Source organism: Nyctibius grandis, chromosome 4, assembly GCF_013368605.1.
Source record: "Nyctibius grandis isolate bNycGra1 chromosome 4, bNycGra1.pri, whole genome shotgun sequence".
Taxonomy (NCBI): Eukaryota; Metazoa; Chordata; class Aves; order Nyctibiiformes; family Nyctibiidae; genus Nyctibius; species Nyctibius grandis.
Window position 1 is genome coordinate 4,604,265 of NC_090661.1, and position 27,380 is coordinate 4,631,644.

Here is a 27,380-nt window from a genome sequence, read left to right on the forward strand (position 1 = left end):
GTTTAAATAATATGTGAACTGGTAGCTGCAATGCATATGGCTACCCTCGCCCCAAAACCCAGTAACTGATTTGCTTATAAATCTGCTAAGTTCAAACTGAAAATACGCACCTGAGTTTTCTGACTCGTATTATTACACATATTTTAAAAAAGCAAATATCTAAAAGAATTAAATTAGAGGGGGAGCTTGTTTATATGATTTAAATAGTTTCATTGTAAAGCTTTGTCTTGAAGATGGAATTTTTAAATTTCTAAGCAAGATGGGCATCTAACATACCTGAAAACCACTGAGCACTGTTTAAATTCTGTTTGAAAATCTGTAAATGTTTTAGAAGTTGTGTTTTATTTGTAGCTAGAGATGTGTGTCTTGGGACGTGATGTTTCAGGAAGAGATGGAACAATTGAAGTAAGTATGGGTAAATAAAAGTGAGCAGAGACCTAGAAAAGCTGACTGTTAAGGAAGCAATGAATAGACTGAGGGCATTTGTCTCAAGGTAGAGAACAGTAAGGGAGATGAAACTTTAAATATGACTTCTAAAAAACCACAAACCTCCTCTGAAGAGGAAAGGAACCATTTGCCTTCCACGCCTGGGATGGGTAGAGCAACAGTGATGGGCTTTGCCTGAATCCGGAGAGACTGAGTGACTCTGCGGTGGATTGCTCAGAGAGGGAGGCTGCCAAGGCAAAGGGGCTGGTACCCTCTAGGGACTGTGAAATCTGCACTGGGGGTGTTTCCACTCCTGGTTTCCACAGCCTTGAGGGTCTGGTCTGTCTGCTGATCTGTTCTTGTGCAGTGTGTGCTGGTTTTGGTAAGGATCTCCTGTTTTCCATGTCGGGTTTGGCAGCATTGCCCTGGTGTGGCTGCTTTTCCAGCTTGGGCTGCACTGTGTGCGGGCTGGTAGGGGCGAGGTCAAGAGGGGTTGTGTGAGGTTTATTGAGGTCTGATGTTAAGTTAGTCAAGAAAACAGCCTGCTTAATAGGCCATGGTTTTCCTTTCTCTGCTGCTCTTCTTGGCTGTTGTAACTCAGTGTTTTGGGAAAAATGACTACCTATTGTGAAGAGGGGCTATTCTGAAGCTAGCCATGAAGAATCGGGTGTGTAAAAGCTTGTAGTATGTAGCCTGGGTAAGGCCGGACATTCCTGAGCTCCAGGTAGACAAACTTGAGCAGTTAAGGGCTAAAACTATAAAAGGGCCCCCAAAAGACTTCTTAGATTTCTTCCCCAACAGCAAGATAAAAAAGGTTAGAATATCAAGTATGTGCAGCAGCAACTTGCTCCCTGTCATTGCACAATGACCAGAGAAAAAATAGCAGATAAATGGCAGAGAATTAATCCATAAGTGGCTTTGAAGGCCTGTGTTTTGGGGTGTTCTGAGTGGAGAAATCTTGCTTTCTGAGTGTCTCTTGTTTTTGCATAGATGTCTCTTGTGTCAATTAGTCACGTGTTTTCACCTTTTTTTAGAAGGGGAGTCATGAGTGAGCAGTGGCAGGATGACATGTCAAAGTCATCAGATTCCCCTGTTACTGATGTGTTTATTGTGGAAAAGAGGGGCAGTCAGCTGGGAATGCCTGAGCCCAAATATATTTGTAAGAGACGCTGAGCATTGACCTCTCATCTCAGAAGAGATCTTTCCTTGAAATTGTGACCATATTATGCTAACATAATAAATCTGGAGAAGGAAAGAGATCAGCATGGATGTCTCTCTGTACAACATAAATAGTTGGGCAAGTCAGATATTTTGAAAGTAAAAGTTGTATAGGATTAACTGAAAAGAGGGGGTTTTGATATTTTAATAAAGATATATTAAGAAAACAAATGGGAAATACAATCCTCTCTGTTAGGTGTTCACAAGTTTTTAAAAATGGTAAGCACTTTCTTTTTTGGGGAAAAACAATAAAAACAAGTGAGAGGTTGGAGTTATTTTCCATTGCTGCTGTTAGAATCCAATGCTACTTTTAAAAAAAAAAAGCGCTACTGGGAAAACAAAACCAAAACAACACCTGAAAAATCACAAAAGAAGGCAAAAACAGCCACAAGGGAGGCAAAAAAATAAAGCGAAGATTGACAGGGCAGCTTATCTGTCTTGTGCTGATTCATGTTTGCAATCTTACCACTGATGAGAGACAGTCCCAGCACACCATCTCATCCGCAGTCTGACATGGAAAATATGAGGTTTCAAAGATAGTGTCCCTTTAGCTGCCTTTCTGGGCAGAAGTGTATGGCAATGATCCACCAGCTGAGGCTGAGCTGGTGGGCCAGGCATTTCAGAAAGGGGTTGCAAAATAGGCAGAGGGGGGAAAGATGCATGAGGGCAGGGTAAGAATTCAGCCTATATCTCCAATGGCTGTTCAGACATTGAATGAATGATTGAATGAATTACAGTAATTCTTGTCATGGTGAATGGGACTTGACTTGCAAAATGTCAGGTGATGAAGTAAGCAAGAGTTTAAAAGATTAAAGGACAAAGGTACTCAGGAGAAACTGGTTATTGAAATACCTCTAGTGGTCTTTTTTCGCATCTCTTACCTTCTCACTGACAAGTGTAGGAGTGAGCTGCGAAGCTTAACAAGCAAATGGTCTTGACACTGAAGCCTGTTTTCAGTTTTCCATCACCTTAATAGTGGATCACCTTGAATTTTTCATATAACCAAGGTATTAAGTATATTTGAAGATCAGTGTTGAAGCTACCCAGAATTTCAGAAGATGAACCATAGGAATCAGTAAAGTGGTCTTTTAAACAATGAATCTTGTACCTTAGGAGAGCAGTGTCCTAATTACTTGGAGACTTGCACTCAAGGGAATGCTTAAACCTGATTTCAGTGTGTAAATTGGTTGAAGCTTACTTGCTTTTTCTAACTGTTTCTAGGCAATTCAGTGTCTTTGTTTGAAATCCAATACCCTAAATGGAATGCATAGATTGTCTTGGGGAGTAAATAGTACTTGTAAAGTAATTTTTTATTGCAAATATTGTTGGAGTTTTCTCTTCAGAATTAAAGTTGAAGGTATGCTACAATTCAGGTCTAGTTCAGCATGACCAGAAAAAGCACTGTGGGATTATAGAGCGTAGGTCTGCACTTAGTCAAGTGCAGATACTACGGGATTATGTAGCTTTGACTAACAGCTGAGAAGGCTTTGAATAACAGCCACATGTGCACAAGCTGTAAGCCAGATTCTCTGCTGTGATGCCAGCCCCTTTGAGCCATCTGACGGTGTAATGGAGCTGAAAAGTGGCTATGTAATATATCCCTATCTTCTGTTCCTCAACCATGGGGTAGTTCCCAACAGCCACAGTGTTGGCATACCCAGCTCTCTTGTACCTAAGGCTTAGACCACAGACCAGGGACTCTATCTGGATTTACACTGGGAGTCTGCTAAGGAGGATGTGATTAGGTGAAGCGTTTCCACCAGTATATTCCCACACAGCTGTTGCAAGAACACTGGGACCAGTTTGGTTCAGGAAAGGGAGTCATTACTAATGTCCTCCAAATGGTTGTCCCAGTGAGAGAAGCTGTAGCTGAAAATTTGCTCCTAGCATTTATTCTTCAGGCAAAATAAAGTTAGATTTAACTTATGACCTTAGAAGTCTACAGCTCCTATGAAAGTCCTACAAACCACTCACTGATTTAGACGTACATCCCAATACTGGGTTGACTTATCAACCCTGAACAGGTGGATTTCTTCATCTGGCACTGCAAGATGAAGTGTGGGATTTTTTTCATGCTGACAGAGGGATCAAAGTTTTGTTATCTCTATATGACAATCACCATACTCAAATCACTATGTATTGGGGCATTTCCCCTTTCACAGTGAAAGAGGGGAAAAGAAAAAAAAAAAAAAGGATGCAGAGCACTTTGGTTTAAACGAACCAAGAACTTCCTGTGAGAGACCACAGAAAAAGTTTAAGGCTGTTTTCTTTTTTTCCAATCAGAAGTCCAAATGACTTTCATGACTTGCCTTGTGAAATACTGAAGTAGTTACATGAGTATGTTTATTATGTTTTTTTCTTAAAATGGGACCATGTAGTCAATGTTGCTGACTCCTGGGAAAGCTCCCATAGCCTCACAGAGGTGCATGCCATGATTTTTCTTTCTTACTGGTTTTGACTCAATGGTCGAAAGTGAACAAGGCAGTGAGTGAAAGGCGTTAAAATGGACTTGTTATCTGCTGGGCTTATTTGTCTGTTCTCTGTGCTAACCCTACTTATTATGTATTTGTACAGTTAGGAGAAACTACTACTCTTAATCCAGTTTTAAGCACCACTAGTTCAAAAATTTGTATTTTTATCTTGTTTGCAATGTAAGGACAGGTGCATTCTTAACTAGATAGGGAGAAGTACTGAGCTCAGTCACTGGGCTGGGCTAAATCTGGAGCTTACTGTGGCACCAGAAAAAAATACCCTTGACTTGACTGCACACGGGTAAATCATGGAAATATATTTAGAGCTCTAAATAGCACCTACTTATAATTTTTAATTAAATATGTGCGCTTTTTTTAAGCCCTATTCTATTGCGAAGTGGGGGTTTAAACCTGTGTTTATTATGCCCTACATTGAGATTACGCCCTGTGGTTAAGGCAAATGCCTGGACAAAGGAAAAAACATGTAAGTATGGGTTAAATAGCTGTTAGGAGCATAAACGCCTGGCCAGTGGTGTGGAAATTTCCTCCAGATGCTTCTGGTTTCCCCCCACCTGATCTCCCCCTTTCTTTTAATTTTCTGTTATTTACAGTGGTCTCCACTGAAGGAGTTAAATGTCTCTGGGAACTGCCTCCTTTTTCACAGTGAGGATACCAGACTTTGCCAATTATCTGAAAATCCAAGGGCCATCCAGTGAGTTATATGGGTTAAGGCAATTGGAAGCAAGCTCATCAGAAAGTGTACAGTAGGGGTGATAAATAGCAGGATGAGCCTGAGGCACTGCACAGGAGAAAAATAACAGGTAATTATCACTCGAAAGATTTTACAGTCTCTTCATTATTTGGACATAATTAACTGAGAGAGGCAAAATGGACTGATAAGGTGAATCTTTGACTTAAGAAAGGGTCCATGTGCTCTGCATGGGAAAACAGTTCAATTGAATGAAGGCTATAAAAATTCACATATATACATAGAATGAAAAGGGAAATACAAGAAATTGAAGGTGAAGTATTGCTTTGCAAAATCTGGCTTATTGACACCTGCTTTTGCTGGTTTTGATTTCTAACTGAGCCGTGTGAATACAATATTGCTCTTGGCTTTGCATTATGTGTTGCTGTCGTTAAATCATTATAATGGTTTAAAATTGCTGGTTGTGAGAAAAGCTGTAAACTTTTTTACATGTATAAATATATTAACATTTCTGTGTTAGCCAAAACTGGAATTTCTCTGTAAGACTTCAAAGCCCTGGATTAAGGGCAGGGTTATTCTCCAGGGAGAGGCTCGAGGTTGGCCTTGCAGCTCTGCACCCTCAGAGCCCGGTGGGGACCTGCCCGTCTCTCGGGCTGCGAATGAAACTGTCCTGAGCTGCGGAAAGAGCCCTTGGCGCTTGCTGGGGACTTGCCTGAATTCAGTGTCACCTCCCCATGAGTCTAACGATCAGATGAAAAACACATTTGACTGCAAGTCAAATCCACCAAGTGCGCGGTACAGATTGAATCTGGGCATTTCACAGCTAACGTTTAACAGCTCTCTAATCTAATTACCTTTAACAAAAGGGCTGTTCAATCGCAATCTTAACTGGGCATTTAAAGGCATTCCTCGAGCTCTTCACACCCTTCCTCATCCTTAACATTGTATTTGCTTTAAGGGAGAAAAGAGTTTAAATGGCCGTCTTCTGTGGAGAGCTCCCACCACAGCGGCTTTCTCTGGATTTGCCGGAAAGCTCCGTGCAAAAAAAAAAAATTGAAAAAACAACTTAAAAAAGGTGAGACGAAGGAGAGGAGGGAGAAAGGAAACCTCCCGGTAGATGCATGAATTAAGGTGCTGTGAGAATTGCTTGACACAAGCTGGTTTCCTCTTCTGAGGACCCCGGGACAAGCTGCGACTTCAGAGTGTGGCACTTGCGGAGGTTGCAAAGGCTGCGGCTGGCAGTGCGGGGACAAAACGGGGTGGGGAGAGAGTGCAGCTTCTTGCTGCCACCGCCCCCATCAATTTTAGGCAAACTTTCCAGGGGGAAAGAAGGAGGAGGCAGATTTAAGAGCAATAGCTGCACTGCTTAACCCAGTTATAAAGTAGCCGGAACGCGGGGGTTTAGCGCAGGGATGGGAACGGCGGGGGTGTCACTTGGGGTGTTTGTGGAGCGGTGTCATCGCCTGCTCCTGTCGTGACTCGTTTTTTTCCGCTGAGGCACGGCACGAATGCGGCGTCAAGGCAGGAAAGAGCGTGTTATGAGGGAGAGGGGGGGACGAGGAGACACCCTCCGAGCCAGCGGGGTCCGGGGGCTGTGTGCTGGGTGTCCCGGCACAGCTCGACCCCCCGCACCGGCCGGAGCCAGCTCCGCCGCCCCCCCCCCCCCTTCCCCCGCGTCGTTTGCGTATTTGCTTATCTGCAAAGAGGGGGCAGGGGAAGAGGAGGGTGGCGAGCAAGGGAAGGAAAATAAATCAATTACTATTTTTCATCGGTGACAAAGTAATTAAGACGGAGGCGCTTGTTGGGCCGCTCCGCAGGCCGCGGAGGGCGGCGGTGTGGGGGCAGCGCTGCCTCCGCGGGGAGCGGGGGGGGATCACCGCAAGCAGGGGGACCCCAAGGGGGCTGTTTCGGGGACGGAGAAGGGGGGGGTCTTCCCTTTTTTTTTTTTTGGAAAGCCCTGGAGCTTTCCAAAGCCAGCGGCGGTGTGGGCGGCCCCGGGGGGGCTGTGCCGGTGGACAGGGCTTTGGGAAGCGGGCAGGGACCCCTCCAGGCAGGGCAGGCTTACGTTGGGGATGGATGACCCCCCGGTGGTGTGTGTTTGATGTGAGCTGCAGCCAGGTGCTTTACCGTAATCCATTAGGTACGTGCTCGGGGCTGTGAAGGGGCTGCTCGCCTCCGGGACAGGCGTTTGGGAGGGATGATGAGAAACCAAGAAGGAGCTCAGAAAAGTAATTTTAATTAACTTACTGACAGTTAACTGGGGCGTTAAAACCCCACGTTGGAGGGATTTGTTTTGTTTTTGAAAGGAACCATCACTCCAGACTAGGAGTTTCGACCAAGGGCAGGTGTCTCTATCTGAAACCATGGGTGGGAAGAGAAGGGCAGGGTCCGCACGGCTCTGGGGAAGCTCGGCTTTGCAGTCGCGATAGCCGGCGACAGGGGTGTTAAGACAAGGGGAAATGTCTGAATCCGAGCCGTGTTTCTCTGTGGGTTTCCCTCTTGTCCAAGCACGGGTCCTTGGCTCCGGTCCTCAGCGGAAGCCTCCTGCCGTGCCCCACCGACAGTGCCTTTCCCCGGGGTGCAGAGGAAAGAGGGGTGCTCTTGCCTTTGCTGAAAGTAAAGGAGATCGATTCCTCTTCTCCAGGGGTGAAACTTCGATTTCACGTTTCAGTGCTGATGGAGAAAGCAAAAATATCGCTTAGAAAAAAACGTGAAGAATTTTTGTCAATTTTCTGGGAAAAAAAAAAAAAAAAACACAACAAAATAAGCCAACCCTGTGAATCTATATCAGGTTTTGGGGTCTTCACGACCAAAATACTTCTTTGGACTGCTGCCTTGTCGCTTTTAATTTGGTCCGTGCCTTTAGAGGCATTAATGTAACCTGAAGGGCAGCATAACTGAGCTAACGACCCTGCTCCCTTCCCTGGCTGCGAACAGATTGTTCCGCGGCTGGAGGGTGCGTTGAGAAGGAAACACTGCAAAATACCACCGATTTCTCCCCCTCCCCAATAAAACTAGCTTCTCTGTGTGCCCCTCGATTTCTGAATAGACCGGGGGACAATATAGTAGGAGAGAGGCAGAAGAGGGTGTTTGAAGAGAGGAACATACAACAATCTACACACAGTGTACGAAAGTGTGTATGTATAAAAATACCTATACGTGAGTATTACATGCCTATAGCATAGGTATGTCCTCATGCTTGGATATGTTCGAAGCAACAGCATAATAAGTTAACGGTGGCTGCGTTATAAACACGCTCTGAAGCCCTGCTGCAAGGCGAAAGCATTTCTCAGCTGGGAGACAGGGTGATCTTTTCTGCAAAAACCGATTTACAGTGTTCTGCTTTGCTAGCCCCAATCTCCTTGGTTTTCGTGGTGCTTTTAATAATTCTTGCAGGTGAATTTCTGCTTACGGCCGCAGTGACCAGGTGTAAGCAGAAATTCACTGGGGCTGAATTTTAGCGGAGATGGGCAGCCCCACCTGCACCCCCAGCCGCAGTCTGGCGCTGCGGGCAACTGCCTGCGGTGGAACAAAGCTCTTCAGTCCCCTCCTCATGACGGCACCGGGCAGACAGAGGCTTTGCAGAATTATCTGGGCTGCTGTGAATTTTTGCTTTACTCTATCTGCTGAAACAAACGTTGGTAACCCGTAAAATCAAGGACGTACGAGAAATGTGTGTGGTGCCGGAGAGTTTAGCCCCCTCCTCTCCTCCCCTCCCCTGAATAGGCACATATTTCACATTGCTTATGTTAAAATATAAAATACTCTCTGGAGAAGCTGACGCTAGCACTGTGAATGCGGAGGAACAGCATCTCTGACGCTGAAACAACTGGAAAGTTGCTTAGGGAGCATCCCAATTTGCGAATACGCTTTTTATTTTTGTCAGTGTGAACAAAGTTACCTAGTGCGCAACAAATCTTTGAGAAAGTCCCTCAAATAGCATAAAACACTTACGAGAGGTGATTATGGGCGAATCACTTTGTTGCAAAAACAATTCTGGGTTAACACCTGACTTTTAATGATGAGTAATTTCCCCCTAATTCTAAAACGTAAATGCTTTGATGGGTGGGGGGAGAACACCAGCAACGTGACTGCGGTTGCCGTCATCTTTGCTTCCACTTAACAGTTCTTACGACAGTTTTGATGAAAGAAAAGATTGCTTTATTGTGTGTATCGTTTTAATCTATTTAGGGCTGATGATTTCTCCCACGAGGCACAGTAAGAATAGACGATATAGTGTTTGGTGCAACGAGAACAGGGAAGACAAGTAAAATACGTTTGTCTGATTTATAGACAGTGAACTTCTCTCTGTGTCTATAGGTATGTGGAGGTATATTTAAAAAATATAATTTTAATATATATATAAAATCTGTTATAACATCTGATCCAACTGTGAACTGCAGGGAAAAAAAAAAAAAGAGGAATTACACACTACAGTAACAGGGAGGGGGGACAGGGGTAGAAATGGAAGGTTTCTCCCCATTTCTCTCTTGCTTTGGGTGCAGTAGTACGTGTTTCTCACATGTTCCCTCTAATTACCAGCAAGAAATTTCTCCCGTGCTCTTGCTGGATTTGGTTTAGTAATCAGCCCTCATATGAGTCACACGGAACACGCAATCCCACTGCCGCGTGAGTGACAGCTAGCCGGCGCACTGGCTTCTTCTTGTCCCTTTAAAATCTGAAACCAAGGGTAATGATTTATCAAACTCTTATTATCAAGAAAATGTCAAACGAAGGGCACCTTGCTATGCACTGACGCAAACCCAGTCTTTCCCAAGGCAGTATAGAAAGCTTTGCACTAGACTGGGCAAAATCCAGTCTGTCAATTGCCTGTCCGGCTGTTTTTACCTCTACCGAGTCAATCTGTAGCTGTTTAAGACATGGTAAGTGCTCGATTTCTTTTCTTTGCTACTGAAAAGGGCTGAAGGGCGGGAAGCGGTGCCGAAGGGGGAGCTGTCCGCGGTGCTGCCGGCGCTGTCCGCGGTGCTGACCGAGGAGCAAGCGCGGGGAGCCTCCCGCAGACCGGAGTAGGGCTGCTACTGGGGAAGGGGGCGCAGAGGAAGCGGTGGTACCCCGAGTTGCACTCGGATAGTGTCCGAGTCCTTGCAGATCTTCTCCCTGACGCTGGGAGATGGGATTAAGGCAAACAGAGAACCGGCAACAGTAAATGGTGAGGAGTAGTTTTGTGAAACCTTCGTCTAAAATGAAGGTATGTTTGTAGAGCTAATATTAAACGGATGGAAAAGGCAGGGTTTGTCTGCGGGTTGTTGAAGGTATAAAAATAAGATACATTTTAAAATCTAATTTTAAACTCGAGGGAAAGGTGGGGGATGTGGGAGTGTCATCAGTGTTCTGTTTGCTAAATACAGGAATGCTTAAAAAAATCTTTAGAGGTGTGCGAGTCGAAAATACAAGAAAAAGAATAGGGTAAGCTAACTGTTATTAACATTAATTCCGCTGTGATGGTGTGGTTATTTTTGCGTTTCACTGTCGGGTTTTGAAGGGTGGCAGCCAGCTCAGAAAAGCTTACTAGTGTTATTTTGCTTGCTTTTTAACAATCTCCGACTGCCTACAGGGCAGCTTGTCTATTGCCTAGATATATATAAAAAAAAAAAAAGCTGATGTGCATTGTTGAATGACAGAAAGGAAATGGGGCGTAAAATTAAAGAATCTTTCTACACTGGTGATAGGGAAGGGAGCATCCTACAGTCGTGATGTGAAATCTAACGAGGTCTGGCGGCGCAGTGCTGTAGCAACACTTATTTAAACTCGAATTACGGGTTTGCAGACGCTGGTGTGGTTTTGTTTGTTTGTTTGTTTGGAGTTTTTTGTGTGCCTTACTGTTTTCTGCCCCAGAATATCAACGTCGAATGAGAGGGTAAGCCAGGGGCACCTCGAAATGCTGCAACGCTTTTGTATCTAGATTTTCCACACACGCATTTTGTGCGTGAGGAAACAAATTTATAGAATCTGCAGGCGCCACGGGTTTTTTTCCTTTGGTGAAATATGTGACGTTGTCATTTCAGGATTACGCCAGTCAAAGGGATATGAGCAAGCAGGTTGTGAACAGCCCTGAAAACGTTGCTCTTGGACCCAATGAAGGTACAGGAGTGGTAAGAATCAGCCCCGAAAACGAGCCACGGAATGCCCCATCACAAGTCCCTGCTGCGATGGCCAGGCTTCCCCGATCATTCTCTAATGACAACAAAACACTTCTCTCCGAAGAAGCTAAACCAAATGATTTTGAGAGGACCAAAGTCGGGATCTGCAAGCTCAGCAGCACCCCGCTGCAAGCCAACTCCACTCTCCAGAGGGAATCTGTGGAAACCTTTCCATGCAAGCACACCCCTGGGGCAGGGGCCACCGGGCAAGCTGCTGTCCCTCACTGCAAAATTCCCGCTTTGCAAAGTACAGACGGGGATGCTAATCTAAACCTTGGTAAGAGCACACTGGAGCAAAACAACACCAAGGGTGCCTGGGTGACCTTGAGCCAGAGTACCGTGGTACTGGGCACCGATGGCAACACTTCTGTTCTTCCTGGCAGAGTGGAGGGGGTAAGTTGGCTCCTTACAGGGTTTTGTCCTCCCTTTCAGCTTGTGGGAGTGAAAGGTCTTTGACACTCAGCACTGATTTGGAGCTGAAGCTCTAAAATCAGGTTCCAAATCAGTCAGGGATGGAGCTGTGCTGAGGGGAGTGGGGAAGGAGGAAGGGGAGAGAGAGGGTCTCAGATAAGGTGCTGTACTGCTGGCAGGTGCTAATCATGTAATATGGGTGTAATTGACAATCAGTAGTTCCCTGCTAATTCCAATGTGTTTACTGAGTCGTGCTTGTCAGCATAACCCAGTTTCAGCCTGTGATACGCATGTGCGTACACTGGTTAGGCCTCCCTGCAAGAGGTTAAGTCCTGTCCTCAGTATCAGATGCAAAAGGATGCCCTGCGCTTTCCTTCATCCAGCATCATTCTCCTCCTCAGGCTCGGCCGGCTTCTCAGGCCTCTGGCAGCTGAATGCCTTGGAGTCTGTAGCCAAAAATAAGGCACAATCAATCAATCAATCAAACCCCACAAGATGTCAAACCCTCCCAGACCCTGGCCATGCGCCCCGGGACAGATTTGCTGTTGGTGGGTTGGGAGGCCGAGAAGGTGCTGGCCCTCCTCCGTACTCCCCCTGCCCTCTCGTATTTGAGTTTACCCTGAAAGAGTAAAGGGGAGGGGGGTGGGTTTATTCTGTAAAAGTGTTTGTTTACTTGGTTTGTGTGTGCCGAGGAAAAGGGCTGGGTCCCGGCGGGCTTTGCTGGGGACTGGCGGTCAGTCCTTACCCACCCAAGGGCACCGAGAGCTCCGCTCCCCGGCGAGGGCGGTGGGGCCTCCCCTGTACGGGGGAATAAGGAGCCAGGAGACCTCCCGTGTGGCCCTGCCTAGATGCCAGCATCGCCGGGAGATGCGCATTGCGGTGGCCGGAGTCTCGGGGAAGGGAACTGCCGAGCCGAGCCCTGCGCGTTTCTCCCCCGGAGGCGCCGGCAGGACTGACCCCCCCCCCAGGCCCCCCGGGCTGCAGTCGCCGCCTCCCCTCCCTCGGGAGCAGCCTGAAGGAGGGCCAGGGTTTAAAAAACCCCTCTCCTGTTTTCTCTGGCACAAGAGACCCCGGGCAGCGGCGGGCGGGGGCTGCAGGGGAGGGTCCCCTGATCCCCCCCCCCGGCTCCGCCGCTGCTCGCCGGGTCTCCCTCCGGTGAACGCGGCCGCCGCAGCACCGCGATGTTTGTTTGCAAAAGTGGCTGTTTTCCGATCTCTCTTTTTTGTTTTGTTTTGTTTTGTTTTTTTTCCCCCGCCCCTTTTAGGAAGACGATGTAGGGGATGAAAATAAAGCCCGCGGGAACTGGTCTAGCAAGCTGGATTTCATCCTCTCCATGGTGGGTTATGCAGTGGGGCTGGGCAATGTCTGGAGGTTCCCGTACCTGGCCTTTAAGAATGGGGGAGGTATGCTGGCTTTTTCCTGTCTCTCTACCTGCAGTAACGTACGTGGCGGAGCCGGCCCCTGCGGGGAGAAACACGGGGGAAACGGGGGCCGGCGGCTCCTGTTTGCCTGGCAAAGCCGGGCAGCAAGCCCCGGGCTGAGCCGAGGTCCGGGGGCACCTCCGGACCATCAGCTGTTGCCCAAAAGTGGGATCTTCTACCCGGTATGCAAGCCAATACACACAGGGTCGAGGTATTCCTTTTATTGCAGATGTGTACGAAGCTGGGATCTAGGTGGTATTCCACAAAACTGGCTCAACCTGAATACAAAAATCTCATGAGATTACACAGCGATTTAGTGAAAACCCTGGCTGTTTTTATTCTGATGGTCAGCTCTGAAAAGTAGGAAAGTTCCGACAAGATTTCGTTAAAAGGCAGCGTTTTTCATCAAAACACCTGCCATTAATTGGTGCTGGCCGGAGAGGGACGAAAATGAGGAGCCGGGCTGATCACACCTGGGCAGAGTGGGGGCTTCGCCTAATTTAAACGCGATCGGGTCTGAATCCTCGAACGGTGGGATGGGGGAAGCGGAGAGAGGAGAGGACGACACAAAGGACTTTCGAGTCGGGGAAGTCACACGAGGACTTTGAACCCAAGTACGAGCCTTTATGTTATTTTGTGAAGTTTGGGGGATTTCATTTAAATCTCCCAGTGGCCTATTAAAAAATAATCGTTTGAAACAGAGCGAATGCTGCTCGGGAGAATAGAGGAGAAAAAAGTTGGAAGAGGGGTTGTGCCGTTAATAGTTTGCAAGGAGAAGAAAAAGTTTATTTGCCGAGGTTCTGCCGACAGAGACTTATTTAAATCGACAACCGGTGGGTGTGAGTGTGTTCAACCTGCTGCAGCTGTGAGGCTCTTCCCTCCGTGCAGGACTATCAGCAGGGCATGTTGGTGCTGTGAGCATTGAAAACGGTTGTGCTGAGGCTGGGAGTACTATTTTATGTGAGAGAACTAGCGATTTAAACCCAAAAATCATTCTTTTTTTTAAAAAAAAAGTTACTTTTTTTTTTTTCTTTTTACACCTAAGAACTTTTAAGTGCGAGGTGTTAAAATACTCATTTAACAGTTAGATTGTCTGGAGCAACTGCTGGGAATGCAGAACGCTGCTCCCCTCGCTGCCGGGGCTGGGGACACCGGGAATCCATAACAAATAGGAAATTTTTAATAGCTGCAGGTATCGACTAAGTTGTCCCCAGTGTGACGGGCAGAAACGGACCCGTTTCGGCCCGAGGGGAGCCCGTGCCCAGCCTCCAGCCGCCACGGGGGTGCGGGGTGGGGGCCCTGCCCCGCGGGGGCTGGGCGGGGCTCTCCGCACCGGGCCGCGGAGGGAGGCGAGGTCCCCCCGACGGGATGAACGGAGCGGCCCCTCCGCGGGCAGCCCACCTCCGCGCCGTGATTCAGGTTGTTCTCTCTTCTCTCCCCCTCCTCCCCCCCAAGGTGCGTTTCTCATCCCCTATTTGATGATGTTGGCTCTAGCTGGGATCCCCATTTTCTTCCTGGAAGTCTCCCTGGGGCAGTTTGCTAGTCAGGGGCCCGTGTCGGTCTGGAAAGCCATCCCCGCCTTGCAAGGTGAGCGGAGCAGGGGCCGGCCCGGTTTTGGGGAGCATGACCTGCACCCCCCCCTCCTTGCATGGCTTCAGCACCGCCGCCCCCGAGGCCCCGCTCCGCAGTGCGCGCAGCCGCATGCTACAGGCTCTGCCCATGGTCTGCGCTGGTGTCTCAGCAGTGTTAGCGCGCAATTTGCGCGGTCGTTACGGATGGAACCCTTTTTTTGGGGGGGGGGGGAGGAGGTGTGGGGGTGTGATGCGCTGGGTACTTGCGCCAGACGAGGCCGTTGCTTTGCAGCCTCCAGGACCCGCTGCGGCTCCTCTCCTCCGCCTGGGACTAACCGCATTACGCTCCTCTCTCCCTCTCTTTCCCCTCAGGCTGCGGCATTGCAATGCTGATCATCTCGGTTCTGATAGCCATATATTACAATATTATTCTGTGCTACACACTTTTCTACCTTTTTGCGTCCTTTGTACCTGTGTTACCTTGGGCTTCCTGTAACAACCCGTGGAACACGCCAGACTGTAAAGATAAAAACAAACTTTTGTTAGGTAAGTTGGGACAGGCTTCTCTCTTTTTTTTTTTTTTTTTTTTTTTTTTTTTTTTTTAATCGCCATGGTGGGTTTCCAGAGCTTTCTCCGGCTCAGCTGCGCCCCTGGGAGATGCCAGAGGAGACTGCGGATGCCTGTGGCCGAGCAAAGTTCCCAGCACGGAGGAACTGTCTCTTCCCAAGTCATCTGTGTAATACGGGAGCTTTTCTTCCCCCCTTTTAGTTAAATTTTTCCTCATGAAGGATAAATGTGATTTTTCAACTATAATGCTAAAAAAACCCCAAGGTGTTTTTTTTTTTCGGGTAAAAACGCTGTGTAGGGGAAACAGCACGGAACAAACTGCTACAGCCGGCAGTCTCTGATTTCTGTTACAGACAGCTTCTTGGGCTTTAGTGAGGCTTATTTTTAACGAAAAAAAAAGAAACCCGTTTTTGCAAACGGCCCAAACCATGCAATGACTCGGAAAAAGGAACAAGTAAAACGAGCAAACACCCTCCTGGAAGAGTCGCCAGCACCGGCAGCGGCGTGCAGCTCCCTCTCCTCCCGTGCCCTCCCCTGCCCCGCCCCGGGGGCTGCCCGGGCTGGAGGCGCCCCCCCGGGACTCCCTCAGCCCTCCCTAATCCCGGCCGGGGGCTACACACCGGCCCCTGCCCCTAGACCCTTACAGCTTCTGCAAGCAAGGTGTTCCAGAGATCTAACACAAAATAAAAGTTCAAGGAATGTGTGTAATCTAGTGCTTTTTGTTGTCATTTTACAGCCAACCTGAAAAATAAAATTTGGACAAGTTATTTTTCTCTTTTTTTTTCCCCCCTCTTTTCTTCCTAGATTCCTGCATTATTGGTGACCACCCAAAAATACAAATCAAGAACTCTACTTTCTGTATGAGTGCCTATCCAAACCTGACTATGGTTAACTTCACCAGTGAAGGAAACAAAACGTTTGTCAGTGGAAGTGAAGAATACTTCAAGTACGATCTTTCTTTGTTTAGAGACGTTAAGTTAATCTTCCTTTAAAATCCACTGTAACAAACAACAAATCACTGTCTGGAAGACTAGAAATACAATAGTTAAGGACAGCAAATGATACCCATTTTTTTGTGCGTAGGAATGATGAAAGCCAAATTTCAAAGGCTGGATCATTTGTGTTGTCTTCGTATGGTGCTTAGCACAGCTGGGGTGATGGCCCATGCCTGGCATTTTTATCTACTACTGCAATGCAGATAAATAAAATAATGCATGGTGAGAATCACTGGAACCTTCCAGAGAAACCGCTGAGAACACTGAAGCAAAACAAAATAGTGTAGGAATTTGTACTGAATTACTGCCTGCAGTTGATGTCATTATTTTTTTTCCTTTTAAAAGATTTTTTAATTTCTTTTTTTATTCTTAGGTACTTTGTATTGAAGATTTCAGCAGGTATTGAATATCCTGGTGAGATTAGATGGCCCTTGGCACTATCTCTTTTCCTAGCTTGGGTGATTGTATATGCCTCCCTCGCTAAAGGAATCAAGTCATCAGGAAAAGTAAGAAAAATATTTGTGATTGTGCACTTGCAAGAAAGGCGCGTGCTGCTTTAAGGGACTCATGCTCTTGTTTAAGGCAGTGAATTACTGAAAATTGTTTTCAGTAAATGGCTAAGTATTAATGAAATGCCTTTTCCCTGTCTGTGTTTTCCTGTCTAGCCAAAATGTAGAAAAAAAAGATAATTTTTGTTCAGCATTTGTTCCCTAATCTTCAGTAAGTTTAAAATGAGCCCTTGAGCTGTGGTCAGCAGCTGGATGGCAAAAATGGTGCCTTGAGCAACCTTCCCTCTTCCGTGTGGCGTTCGTTAAAGTTCTGCTATCATCTCATGTTTCATTGTGATCAGGGAAATTGTGAGGTAAATTAAGATGTTAAGTAACATATTTTAAAATTGGGACCGAACTTAAATTGGTCTATGCGAGTGTGAGCAGTGACAGCATGTATCCTTCTTTCCCAAACGTTTGTGTGCCATCTTTCTAAAACTCCTTCTTGTGGTAACTCAGCTCCTTGCTCTGTTTCTTTGACATCTCACATGTCATCCTCTCCCTTGCTCCTCAAATCTGCAGCTTTCTGCCATGCCTCCTAACTAGAAACTGTGTCAAGATGGAGCATGTCCTCTCATTGCCATGGAAGTACAGACATATGAATTGGCCAGGCAGCCGTCTTAGCAGAGAAATGCAGTTTTTCTTCAGCAGCAGCACTGGTTTGGGTGGGTTTTTTTGTGAAACCTGCAGGAATGCAATATCTGAGACTCCTCCATCAATGCCACTGCAATTAGCACACAGGTTAAAATGTTAGATGATGACACAGCGCATATCTAGCTTATTTGCAAAGAGTAGGCTGAAAAGGGTAAGAAAGCTGGAGCAAAAGAACTAGATATTTCCTGATAAAAAGATAGTGGATATGCAGAGAGAGCTGTGAATTTTCTAGAGCTGGGCACAGCGTTTCTGATTCCAAGCCATCCCTTTGCATCTAGAAGTTGACGACATCTGTTGGGAGGTAGTTTGGGAATTAGCAGAAAATCCCGAGACTCAGAGTGCCAGGGGAAAGTTGAGGTTATTTCCAGCCCCCCTCCACCCCCCCCTTAGTGTGATAGGAAAAACTGTTTCATGAAAGGCTGGAGCCAAGAAACAGATGAAGTACAGGAGAATAACTTGGGTTTGGATGTGGCAATAGATATTTCTTTAAGTAAATATTAGTGGCCCAGAAAAATATTGACTCCTTGGAGTGAGGGATAGAAAACCTTTATTTATGCGTAGGTGAGTTCAGTATATTCACTGCACAAAAATTCATTGGGGCAACTTCTTGAAACACCTCTTAAAACGGCAAAGAGCAAGTTGGGAAAGCAGTTTCAAAAGTCACTTCAGCTTAGAGGATTCTGGTCCCTGTAAGATTCAGAGGTTAATGTGAACAGGATTTGAAATGGTTTCGGGTAGAGTGTACAGCTTAACTGGCCATAATCTAGCAATTTTATTTGACCACAGAGAGCGCTCTGCTCTGTACTAGATAATTATTAAGACATTAAACACTCGACCTCCATTGTGTATTTAGACATAGTGATGATTAGGCCTATCTGGATCGTTCTACTGACTTTCTTTTTTTGCATTGGGATCATAAATATTGTTATGGTGATATTAAGAGGTACAATCAGTCATAAAAAATCTTTAGGCTTAGTTAAATACAGAGAAATATATATAGAAAAAAATCATAACTTTAAGTATTATTGAATGGCATTGCTCATTTCACTTCCATTGAGCTGTGTTAGTTTACTCTGGGCAAGGATCCAACATGATATTTCAGTTTAGCTCTAAATTCCTATTGTTCCTCTCCAGACTTTTCTGTTTTTTTCTTCCCCTCTCTGTCTAGAATCCCAATTTTTACCTCTGTTGCTCTTGATATTATCTCTGTTTCCAGCAGCAAGAAGAGCTGTAAAATTGCAGATTTCCTGGGAAATAACCCTGTTGTCTTCCTAGTTTTATCCTGACTATTGTCTCTGAGCCTCAGTAACTGCTTTCTTCAGGCAATAATGCAGCACTTGTATTTTCCCCCACGCCCCTCTTGTTATGGATCCAAATAAGCCCTTTCAATAACCTTTTTTTTTGGTCTGTCCAGGTGGTGTACTTTACAGCTACGTTCCCCTATGTAGTTCTCATCATCCTTCTTATAAGAGGAGTAACTCTACCTGGAGCCGGAGCTGGAATCTGGTACTTCATCACGCCAAAGTGGGAGAAGCTGATTGACGCTATGGTGGGCTTATCATTGCACTTATAACTCTGCTAGGGTGAATAAATCATACAGATTTCTTAAAGTCTGCTGCAAGCATTTTCTATGTGCAGAGACAAGTAATGTCATCTGGGGAAACTTGTTCATCTTTTTTCCCCCTAAGAAATTTTTTTCATCTATCAGTATCGGTGTGATATCACACTGACAGATTGATAATTAAAGTTGAAAACAATTTCCTGGATGAATTGTGCAGATCTTAATTTCCTTAACATCTCTGCAAGAATGGGTATTTTGATCCTTTGGTGATGGGAGTATTAAATCTTTTGCAAACAATACAGAAATTAATTTTGCATTAAATATGAGCATTTTTGGATCCCACATTGTGCAATAAAGGAGATGAGAGCTGCTGCCTTTTGCAAAATGGGGCTGTCTGAATACACTAAGTATCTGTATAACCCTGGGTAAGTGTTGGGTAACATTCAGGCTAGCTTCTGTTTTCAATTTTCTTTGCAGTGTAACATGAACTAATAGCTGTATATTACACTCAATTAGATGGAGGATTGACTGCTTGCTGGCTGGTAACTTTTAAAGTAGCATTTAAGTAACATCTTCAAGTGGGTTAGTGTGTGTATAGGCACACCCATCTGTGCATGTGTGTGTATCTCCATTTCTGCACTGTGGACTTGGGTGGAAAATCAGATATTGTGGGAAAGCTTGTAAAGAGAAATAGCAATGCTTCGAACATTTTGCAAGTAGTAAGTAAGACCAACTCCTTTGAAATTCCAGGCAAGTTTGAAATGTTTTATCTAAACGCATTTAAGGCTTTGAAGAACTTTGTTACAGAAGAAACAATGCTGTTTCATGGTTTTGTTTGGTTTCTTTAAGAGACACTTGGCTGACTGGGTCTTCTCTTCTGATGGGAGGAAACTGGGGCCTTGTGTCTAAATAGTTCTAACTCTCACTGTGCTGTTTGACGTACACCTAATGACAGAAATTTACCCTAATTTTAATGTAATCTCATTCCTAAGTAGCACATCAAGCAACACTAAGGCTCTTAGTTTTATCAAGGAGATAAAGTATAATTTAGGGTCACTGGCAGATGAACCATCAGTAGCTGACGCAGATTTTCCTTCTTGATTTGCATTTTCTTTGCTGAACGTATTTGAACTGATATGTATCAAGCATATTGTTAGAATATTTGTGCCTTCCATATACAGCAAAAGTTATATTGTCGTTTTATATGGGCTCAACAAGAACAGTACTCCTCATCAAATGGACACTATATATTTCGGTGCAAGATTTTGCTTTTAAATGTTCTATTGACATCCATTGCTCTAAAGTTCATTTAAACTACTTATGTGTTAATCCCTGACAGTAACATTTAATAGTGTTATTGATCTTTCTAACACTTTTTACTGAAGCTGATGCTATTTCCTTTCCTGTTTATCTCGCTTAGGTTTGGAAGGATGCTGCCACTCAGATTTTCTTCTCCTTATCTGCAGCATGGGGAGGTCTAATTACTCTCTCTTCTTACAACAAATTCCATAATAATTGCTACAGGTATGTGAGAGTGAAATCCACTCATCTTAATAAACAGGTCTCGGCCAAAACCAACTGTCTTCCAACTTGCAGAAATCTGGTTTGAAAGACCCTCCTCTTTTTTATTTTTTTTTGTGTGTGTAGTTTTTGTTTGTTTGTTTTTTGTTTTGTTTCTTTAGACTTCTTTGGTTTTGTGTATTGTATCTTCTCCCCAGGTCCTAATCTCCTAGTCTCAAGATGAGCCTTACTTTTATTATAGTCCCTATTGGCTCTTCATTTTCAGAAGTGGTAGTTTTAAGTTGAAAGGCAATCTGGAAGCTCTCAACAGCTGGGAGCAGCGGTATGAAACCGTGTCAGCTGGCAGCCTCTGCTGAAGAACAACCCATGTGTAGAATGAGCTGAAGTTTGCTGTTCTGAGACGTGCCTGAGTTTAATGTGCAATTTCCATGTATGTGATTCTTGTCTCTTCTAAATGTTGTTTTTTTTTTCCCAGTTACTCTTAGTGTTGTTTTACATGTACAAAGCTACTTCAAGTTGTGAAATTTAAAATCACTTTTGTTTGAAATCACTGAAAGTTATTTTTACAAGGAAAAAGTCATTGTTCTGGTGGTGTAGTATAATTTTTCATCAAAAAAGCATGCCAGATCAATGTCTGCAGATGGAAAAAACAAAAGCAAGTGGCATTAGTAGAAGGCTTCACTGCTGTTTTATTGTCTTTAAAGCCAATCTTGTTTCTGCTGAAACAAACCTTTACTGATTCCTGCAACGACAGAGGTGCTGATTCGGGACAGCCAGCAGCTTGCACAGGGGCTGTCCCAAGGGTATGCTTAAAAACCTTCCTGAATCAAGACTTTAAAGGACACACTCCTTGGGATTTCAACTCCCATATCCTTTAACTTCTAAGTACTGTATACAAAGTACTTACATTTAAAAAGAAAGGTGGATCAGTATTTTAAAAAGGAATTTAAAAAACATTTCCTACTAGTGTTCAAAAGTAATTTAATATAATTATCCTAAAATATAGATGAATAAGTAACACTGTTGCCTACTCAATAACTCCCACCCAGCAGTCCTTTGGGTCCTATTTTTGAAAATGCTTGTCCTGGGCTCTGATTTTTTTTGTTAATGAATTTTAAATATCATTAAATAATCTATAATTGCAGTAAATTTACATAAATTCACTTCATAATGCATACCTAAAATATTTTACTTAAAACTTATCTGGGTTTTGGAAGAAGATTAACACATGGTGATTCCAAACAGAACATTGTCATTTTTTTTGTAGACCTGAAGAATTAACCTAATCATTCCTGTTAAGAGCTGCTCTATTAGAGATTCCAGAAGTTTGCCAGCTCAGTGAGGTTCTTGACAGATTTTCAGGTTGTATTTCATTCTGTTTCTGACAAAAAAATAGCAGTAGGAATAAGCAATTCTAGCCAACTTAACAAAACAAAAAACATTTAAGGTGAGTGACTAGTTTGTTCCTAAGTTGTAGTAGTTTAAGGGACAATCTTGTGGACACATGTATTGTGAAGAAAAATTAAAAATAATAATTATGAATGGGGATCATGAGGACTGGTTTCCTGTGGAGTCACGTGTACTCACCCAGTACGGTATAACATTCAGGTATGTGTTTCTTGAGACTCCCTTAACAACAACAGAAAATTGTACCAGGGGATCCTCTACAGGTGGGCAGGTGTTTAAGTGAGTGCTGCAAAGTGAAGAAAGCTTAACCCTGAAATTTTGTATGTAAATATAAGAAAGATAGAAGACAAAAAGAATCTTACCTAGACGGTGGTGGTGGTTACTCCATATGTAACATAGCAAGCAGATATCCACATCAGGCAAAGAGTAAAACACTGTGTTACAAATCCTGTCATCATTGCTACCTTCTTCGGAGAGGCCAAGAGCAGAAATGCTTATCCTCCTGCGTGGCCTGTGGCTGCCTATATGGCACGTGGGTGATGGAAACTTGCACAGCTGATTACTGGTGGTGGTGTGAAGACTTCTGTCATCTCTGATCAGCATCAAACATACCTGATAAGTGTAAAAGTGTACCTTCATCAGCATTCCCACAGGATGCGTGTACTCATGAGAGCGACTCCTTAAATGTGTACAAAACCTTCCCTTGCGTGTATTGCAACAAGCTGACATGGCTTCTTTTTCCTTTTCAGGGACACATTGATAGTCACATGTACCAACAGTGCCACAAGTATATTTGCAGGCTTTGTCATCTTCTCAGTTATTGGCTTCATGGCAAATGAGCTCAAAGTGAATATTGAAGCTGTGGCAGACCAAGGTAGGGTATGCTGCCATTTCATTACTTAGACAGGCACCTGGTGGCACCTTCAGCTCTATTAATGATGACATTGATACTGAAGGTGGGAATAATGGCTTCAAACTAAAGTGTGTCAGTAAACCACATGTAGGCATTTCTATATGGGAGAAGGTACACTGGAAGTACCCTGGGAAGCCAAGATATTACTTGAAGCTTCTTTATCACTCATTTGGTAAGAGAAGGAAGCAAGCTGAGACTCATTTCAAATCTTTATGTAAATGACTGATGAGGGGGTAGGGTGAGACGTCTCCTTCATATACTCTAAGTAGTGACTGGTCTTCTCATTTGTTTCTGCTGTTGTTTGTCAAATCCTTTTCAAGGTAAAAGGAGTCCCTGATGGTGGGAATCTTGGATGAGAGGATGTTGGGCTTCATGATGTGGTGGGAGGGAGAAATATGGTGTGAGAGGTGGATTGAGCTTCTGAACTGTGTGGAGCAAGGAGCTGCCTCCATGGGGAAGTAAAAGATTTCTGAAGAACTGATTAGAAGGTCTTGGTTAGTGAAGTGAGATGGTTACAAATGGGGATCTGAAAGGTCTTAATTGGTAGAGCTGAATATGAGTGAGAAGAGTGTGACTGATGGAAGAATTTGTGCTGTCGTGTACGATTTGGTATGAAGTAGCGGGAGACAGGAAGGGAGGAGCTTTTGGGGTAAGAATCTAAGAAGTTTCAAGGGCTGTAAAAATCTGATGGGATTATAGAGGGTTAATTGTTACCTTAGTCTAGTTCTACATTTCCTGTGAAATGTGCAGCACTTTGCCTCTAAGCCAAACCAACCCCCAGATCTTTAAGATAATTTTGAACTGTGTTAAAACCACAAATTTTTAATAACTTTGTAATAACTTGTATACGTATTTACGATTCCCCCACCATAGCTGTTTCTGTGGGCACGTGTGGCTGCTAAGTGTATTGTATTAGCTTCCAGCACAGATACAGCCATTTTCAAGCACTGAAGTGATGAATAGCTTCTCCGTGAGCCATGGGGATGGTTCCCAATGTTATCCCCCCCCAACCCACGATAGCACAGAGCAAGAGGAGGCTCTGAACAGGAGAAGGACAGAAGAGTTAAAAAAAATGACTGTAGCATACTCATGGCTTCTATACATGATGTATCTCCCTGTCTGCATTAATGTGAAGACACTAAACGTTTTTCTGACAGGTTTGTTGCGTGGATAAATTCAATGCCATGAGGTGCTACATGTAGCCTAAGGTACCTGACTGACTGAGCATCATGGTTCAGAAATTGTAGCAGTGAGTTGACAATAGGGCATAGAAATTGAGACAACTTTCCATGGCTTCTGTGTGGTAATATTCATAACGTCATTCTAGATCAATTAGGTATGAAGGTTAATCTGCATTTAACAACGTTGTGGGAGCTAAATGGAAAACAGACAACATGAGCTGGGGACACACAAATCCTGTAGTTGTAGGAACAAGAGCCAGTGAAACAGATGGAGCATGCTCTATTTTTTTCTTGAAAAATACCTTATCTCAGAACTCTAATGTTTCTAATCATTTATTAGAAACAAGTTACTACAGGTGAAAGGAGAACAACAGAGGAGGGAATAAGATGTTGCTGCTCGTTAAGAAAACGAAAAGGCTCTTAGTTTCCTTTTGCTTATTCCTTCTCTGTAAACTGAAACATGGATAATCTCACAGATTTTGCAGTACTTCTGACCTCAGAGAAGCAAATAAAGGTGCTGGGTCACATTCATTTCCTGCAGCTTCTTCAGTTGGTATATGGCAGCCCAGATGTTGAGGTGAGGGGAAGCCTGTGAGCCGCAGTTCAGTCACAGGGAGTTAGCTTGAGGCTTGCACCAGTTGACACGTGGTGGGATGGGCTGCGGATTCAGCTGGGGGATCTGAGATGAGAATTTCATAAGATGGTCAGCCAGCAAACTGTTTCTTGATAACAAGTAGAATCATAGAATGCTTTGGGTTGGAAAGGATCTTTAGAGGTCACCTAGTCCAACCCCTCTGCAATGAGCAGGGACATCTTCAACTAGATCAGGTTGCTCAGAGCCCCATCCAACCTGACCTTGAATGTTTCCAGGGATGGGGCATCTACCACCTCTCTGGGCAACCTGTGCCAGTGTCTCACCATACTCATCGTAAAAAATTTCTTCCTTATATCTAGTCTGAATCTACCCTCTTTTAGTTTAAAACCATCACCCCTTGTCCTGTTGCAACAGGCCCTATTAAAAAGTCTGCCCCCATTTTCTCATTTTAAGTATTGAAAGGTCTCAATAAGGTCGCCCTGGAGCCTTCTCTTCTCCAGGCTGAACAACCTCAGCTCTGTCAGCCTGTCCTCATAAGAGAGGTGCTCCATCCCTCTGATCATTTTTGTGGCCCTCCTCTGAACCTACTCCAAAAAGTCCATGTCTTAGTCTATGTCAAATAGTAGAGGATTACTGCGTTTACAAGCTAATGTAATGTCAATTCAGTCTTCGGTGCCTCGTCTTCTTTTTGGTCTGCCAGTCAGCTAAGCGGGAGCAGAAAATTTTCATTCTCATCCCCATTTTCTGTCTGGATTAGACCATTATATTTGAAAAACTGTGTGAGGCCAGGTGTTTTAGGAGTAATGTTTCCATTAATATTTTTATTTTAGACTTTACCTCCATCTTAAACAAACAAAACCAACCCCAAAATCTAAACCACACTGCACTCACCAAAATTATTTGTAGGGAGTTAAAGAGGCCATGCTTGAATGAAGCTGCAGTGGAAGCTCCAAAGAGATGGACAGAGGGAGGATGGAGAGACATAGCTGTTGGGGATGGCGGAGGAAACACTTGGTTCAGCTGGTTCATCTCCCTGGAGATGGCATAATATTTAGCACAGGGGATCACAAACCCGTTTCTGTTGAGTGCTTGTTGGTGGTCTTTGAGCGACTAGTCACAGGCTGGAGCTTTCTGTTCCCAGCTGTTCCAGCAGCTGTTCCAGGGGATGTGAAAAAAGCTGCCACGAGACAATCTTGTAGGGCTGTCAATGCGTTTGTAAGAGCCCATTTAGGCAATTTAAAAATATTTCACGAGGGTGAGGCTTCACTGCTCTCTATGATAGGGGAAAGAAAATTTAGTCCCATATGAGAAGACCACTGTACAGTAGGAAGAGAGTGAAGATTAGGGATAATTGCAGACTGAGTTAGCACATTGAATTAACAGAATTAAAAAGCAGACTCAGCAAGTGGGGAAAAGAGCCAGCCCTTGTCCCTCTCTACCTTTTTTAATTCTAAAGTTGTGTTTCCTTTTCCAGTGAAGAAGAAAACAGCCAAAATTGTGACAAAACATAATCTTCCTTCAAGTTTTCAAAAACTCGAATGAAATTGTTAATGGAAATAGGAAGGGATTTTTTCTTTTTTTTTTCTTTTTTTTTTTTTTTCCCCTCCTAAAATATTAATCTGAAATACATAGTATTTTTTTCATTTAGAATCTTCCTTATCTTCCTTTCAGGAAAACATCATGTACCTGAGAACAAATAAAACACTTTTCATAGATGGAAAGGCAAGACAATCTATTTCCTTTCTACTCTCTGATTAAGAACATACTGCAGTTGAAAAATTTTAGTAATTTAAAAGAAAGTTCAAGGTCATTTGACTTTTTTTTTGTTTCAACACATATAGAACCTTTGGAGTTTTCCTGGCTTTAATAGCCCTGTAGAAAAGTTCATATCCCCCTAAACCTCTGAAGATGGAGAGGATGAGATCCAGCCTCCCTGTAACTGTTTACCCGTGCCTGGATGCTCCCTGGCATGTGATATCTTGGAGAGTTATGAGGGGCTGAGATGGAGACATGTGCAGTTTCATATTCTATAATTAAACTTTTCCTAAAAGTGTAATTAACAGGAACTCATTATTCCGAGACCTAATTAAACTTCTACACGCAGGAAGCTAGCTCAAACAGAGCCCTTATCTCAAGAAGAAATCTTTAATCAAGAGATGAAAGAACGTGTTCATGAATACATAGTAGTTCTACACACACGTTTCTATTCTAAAAAGCCCTTTTTCTGCAGCACATTTTAAAGGCAGCAACACTTACCGAGTCAGGTACAGTGTTATTTTTTTACCCTGTTGTTAACTCTCACATTTCTCTTTCATTCTGAAGGAACTCCAAACACTTCACAAGTTGCCCGTGGAGATTATTTCACATGCTGCTAAAACTGTGTGTTTTTCTCAGCGTGTGAGACAGCAGCAGTGTTCTCTCAAATAGAAACAGCGTGAGGAGCTTTAGGAAATGGGATGCAATGATCTAGATTAGAAATGGCCAGGACAGAGTGAGTTTGGAGCCCCTTCTTGTGGCATGGGTCATGCAATCAGCACAGCTTGGCTCTCGTGTGTATCATCTTCCCTGACAGTAAACATCCTTCAGAGCATTTGAAGTGGGCACTCTGTTAGCTGGGATAAATAGAGAAGAAGTGCCATCTACTGTAATGCTACCACCACGTTCCTGCAGCCTTTTCTCCCAGGCAAATCTAAGCATACTTGTAAAAATATTTCTTCTTTACAGTCAATAAAAATTATAGCTCAAGATATCAAACCAACAAAGAAAGGAAAATTCCTGGTTAAGACTTTAAAAGACCCCATCTCCTTACTTTTTTCTGTTGTGCATGATTTCAGAATTTCTTGTGGATTTTTTTAGATTCATGGTAGTTATTACCTTGTGTCTGGTATCAGCTCTGTGCATCTGTTATGTTCACTCCTCATTTGACCATGTGCTGATGAGTTAGAGTATTTTCTTTTCCATTCATCCTTGTAGTACTGAGGTGTGGGTGATCACTATGCTGATCTAAGGCTGGGTTGCTAATTGACAGGGACTGTGGCAGGGATTTGGTC

The 27,380-nt window shown here is 44.2% G+C and overlaps 1 protein-coding gene across 2 annotated transcripts in view; it reads left to right on the top strand.

Moving 5' to 3' along the window:
* Positions 1 to 10,994: 10,994 nt before the first annotated feature.
* The window catches only part of SLC6A5 (solute carrier family 6 member 5), a 29,859-nt gene continuing 13,473 nt past the window's right edge, over positions 10,995 to 27,380 (top strand). The window contains exons 1-9 of one of the 2 annotated variants that reach the window (XM_068397606.1): positions 10,995 to 11,378; positions 12,661 to 12,799; positions 14,273 to 14,404; positions 14,761 to 14,934; positions 15,760 to 15,901; positions 16,324 to 16,456; positions 18,567 to 18,701; positions 20,134 to 20,237; positions 22,391 to 22,515. In XM_068397606.1, the coding sequence (XP_068253707.1) occupies positions 10,995 to 11,378; positions 12,661 to 12,799; positions 14,273 to 14,404; positions 14,761 to 14,934; positions 15,760 to 15,901; positions 16,324 to 16,456; positions 18,567 to 18,701; positions 20,134 to 20,237; positions 22,391 to 22,515 (1,468 nt within the window). Of the gene's footprint in view, positions 11,389 to 12,658; positions 12,800 to 14,272; positions 14,405 to 14,760; positions 14,935 to 15,759; positions 15,902 to 16,323; positions 16,457 to 18,566; positions 18,702 to 20,133; positions 20,238 to 22,390; positions 22,516 to 27,380 lie in introns of both variants that reach the window. The other variant, XM_068397607.1, reaches the window with a different exon arrangement.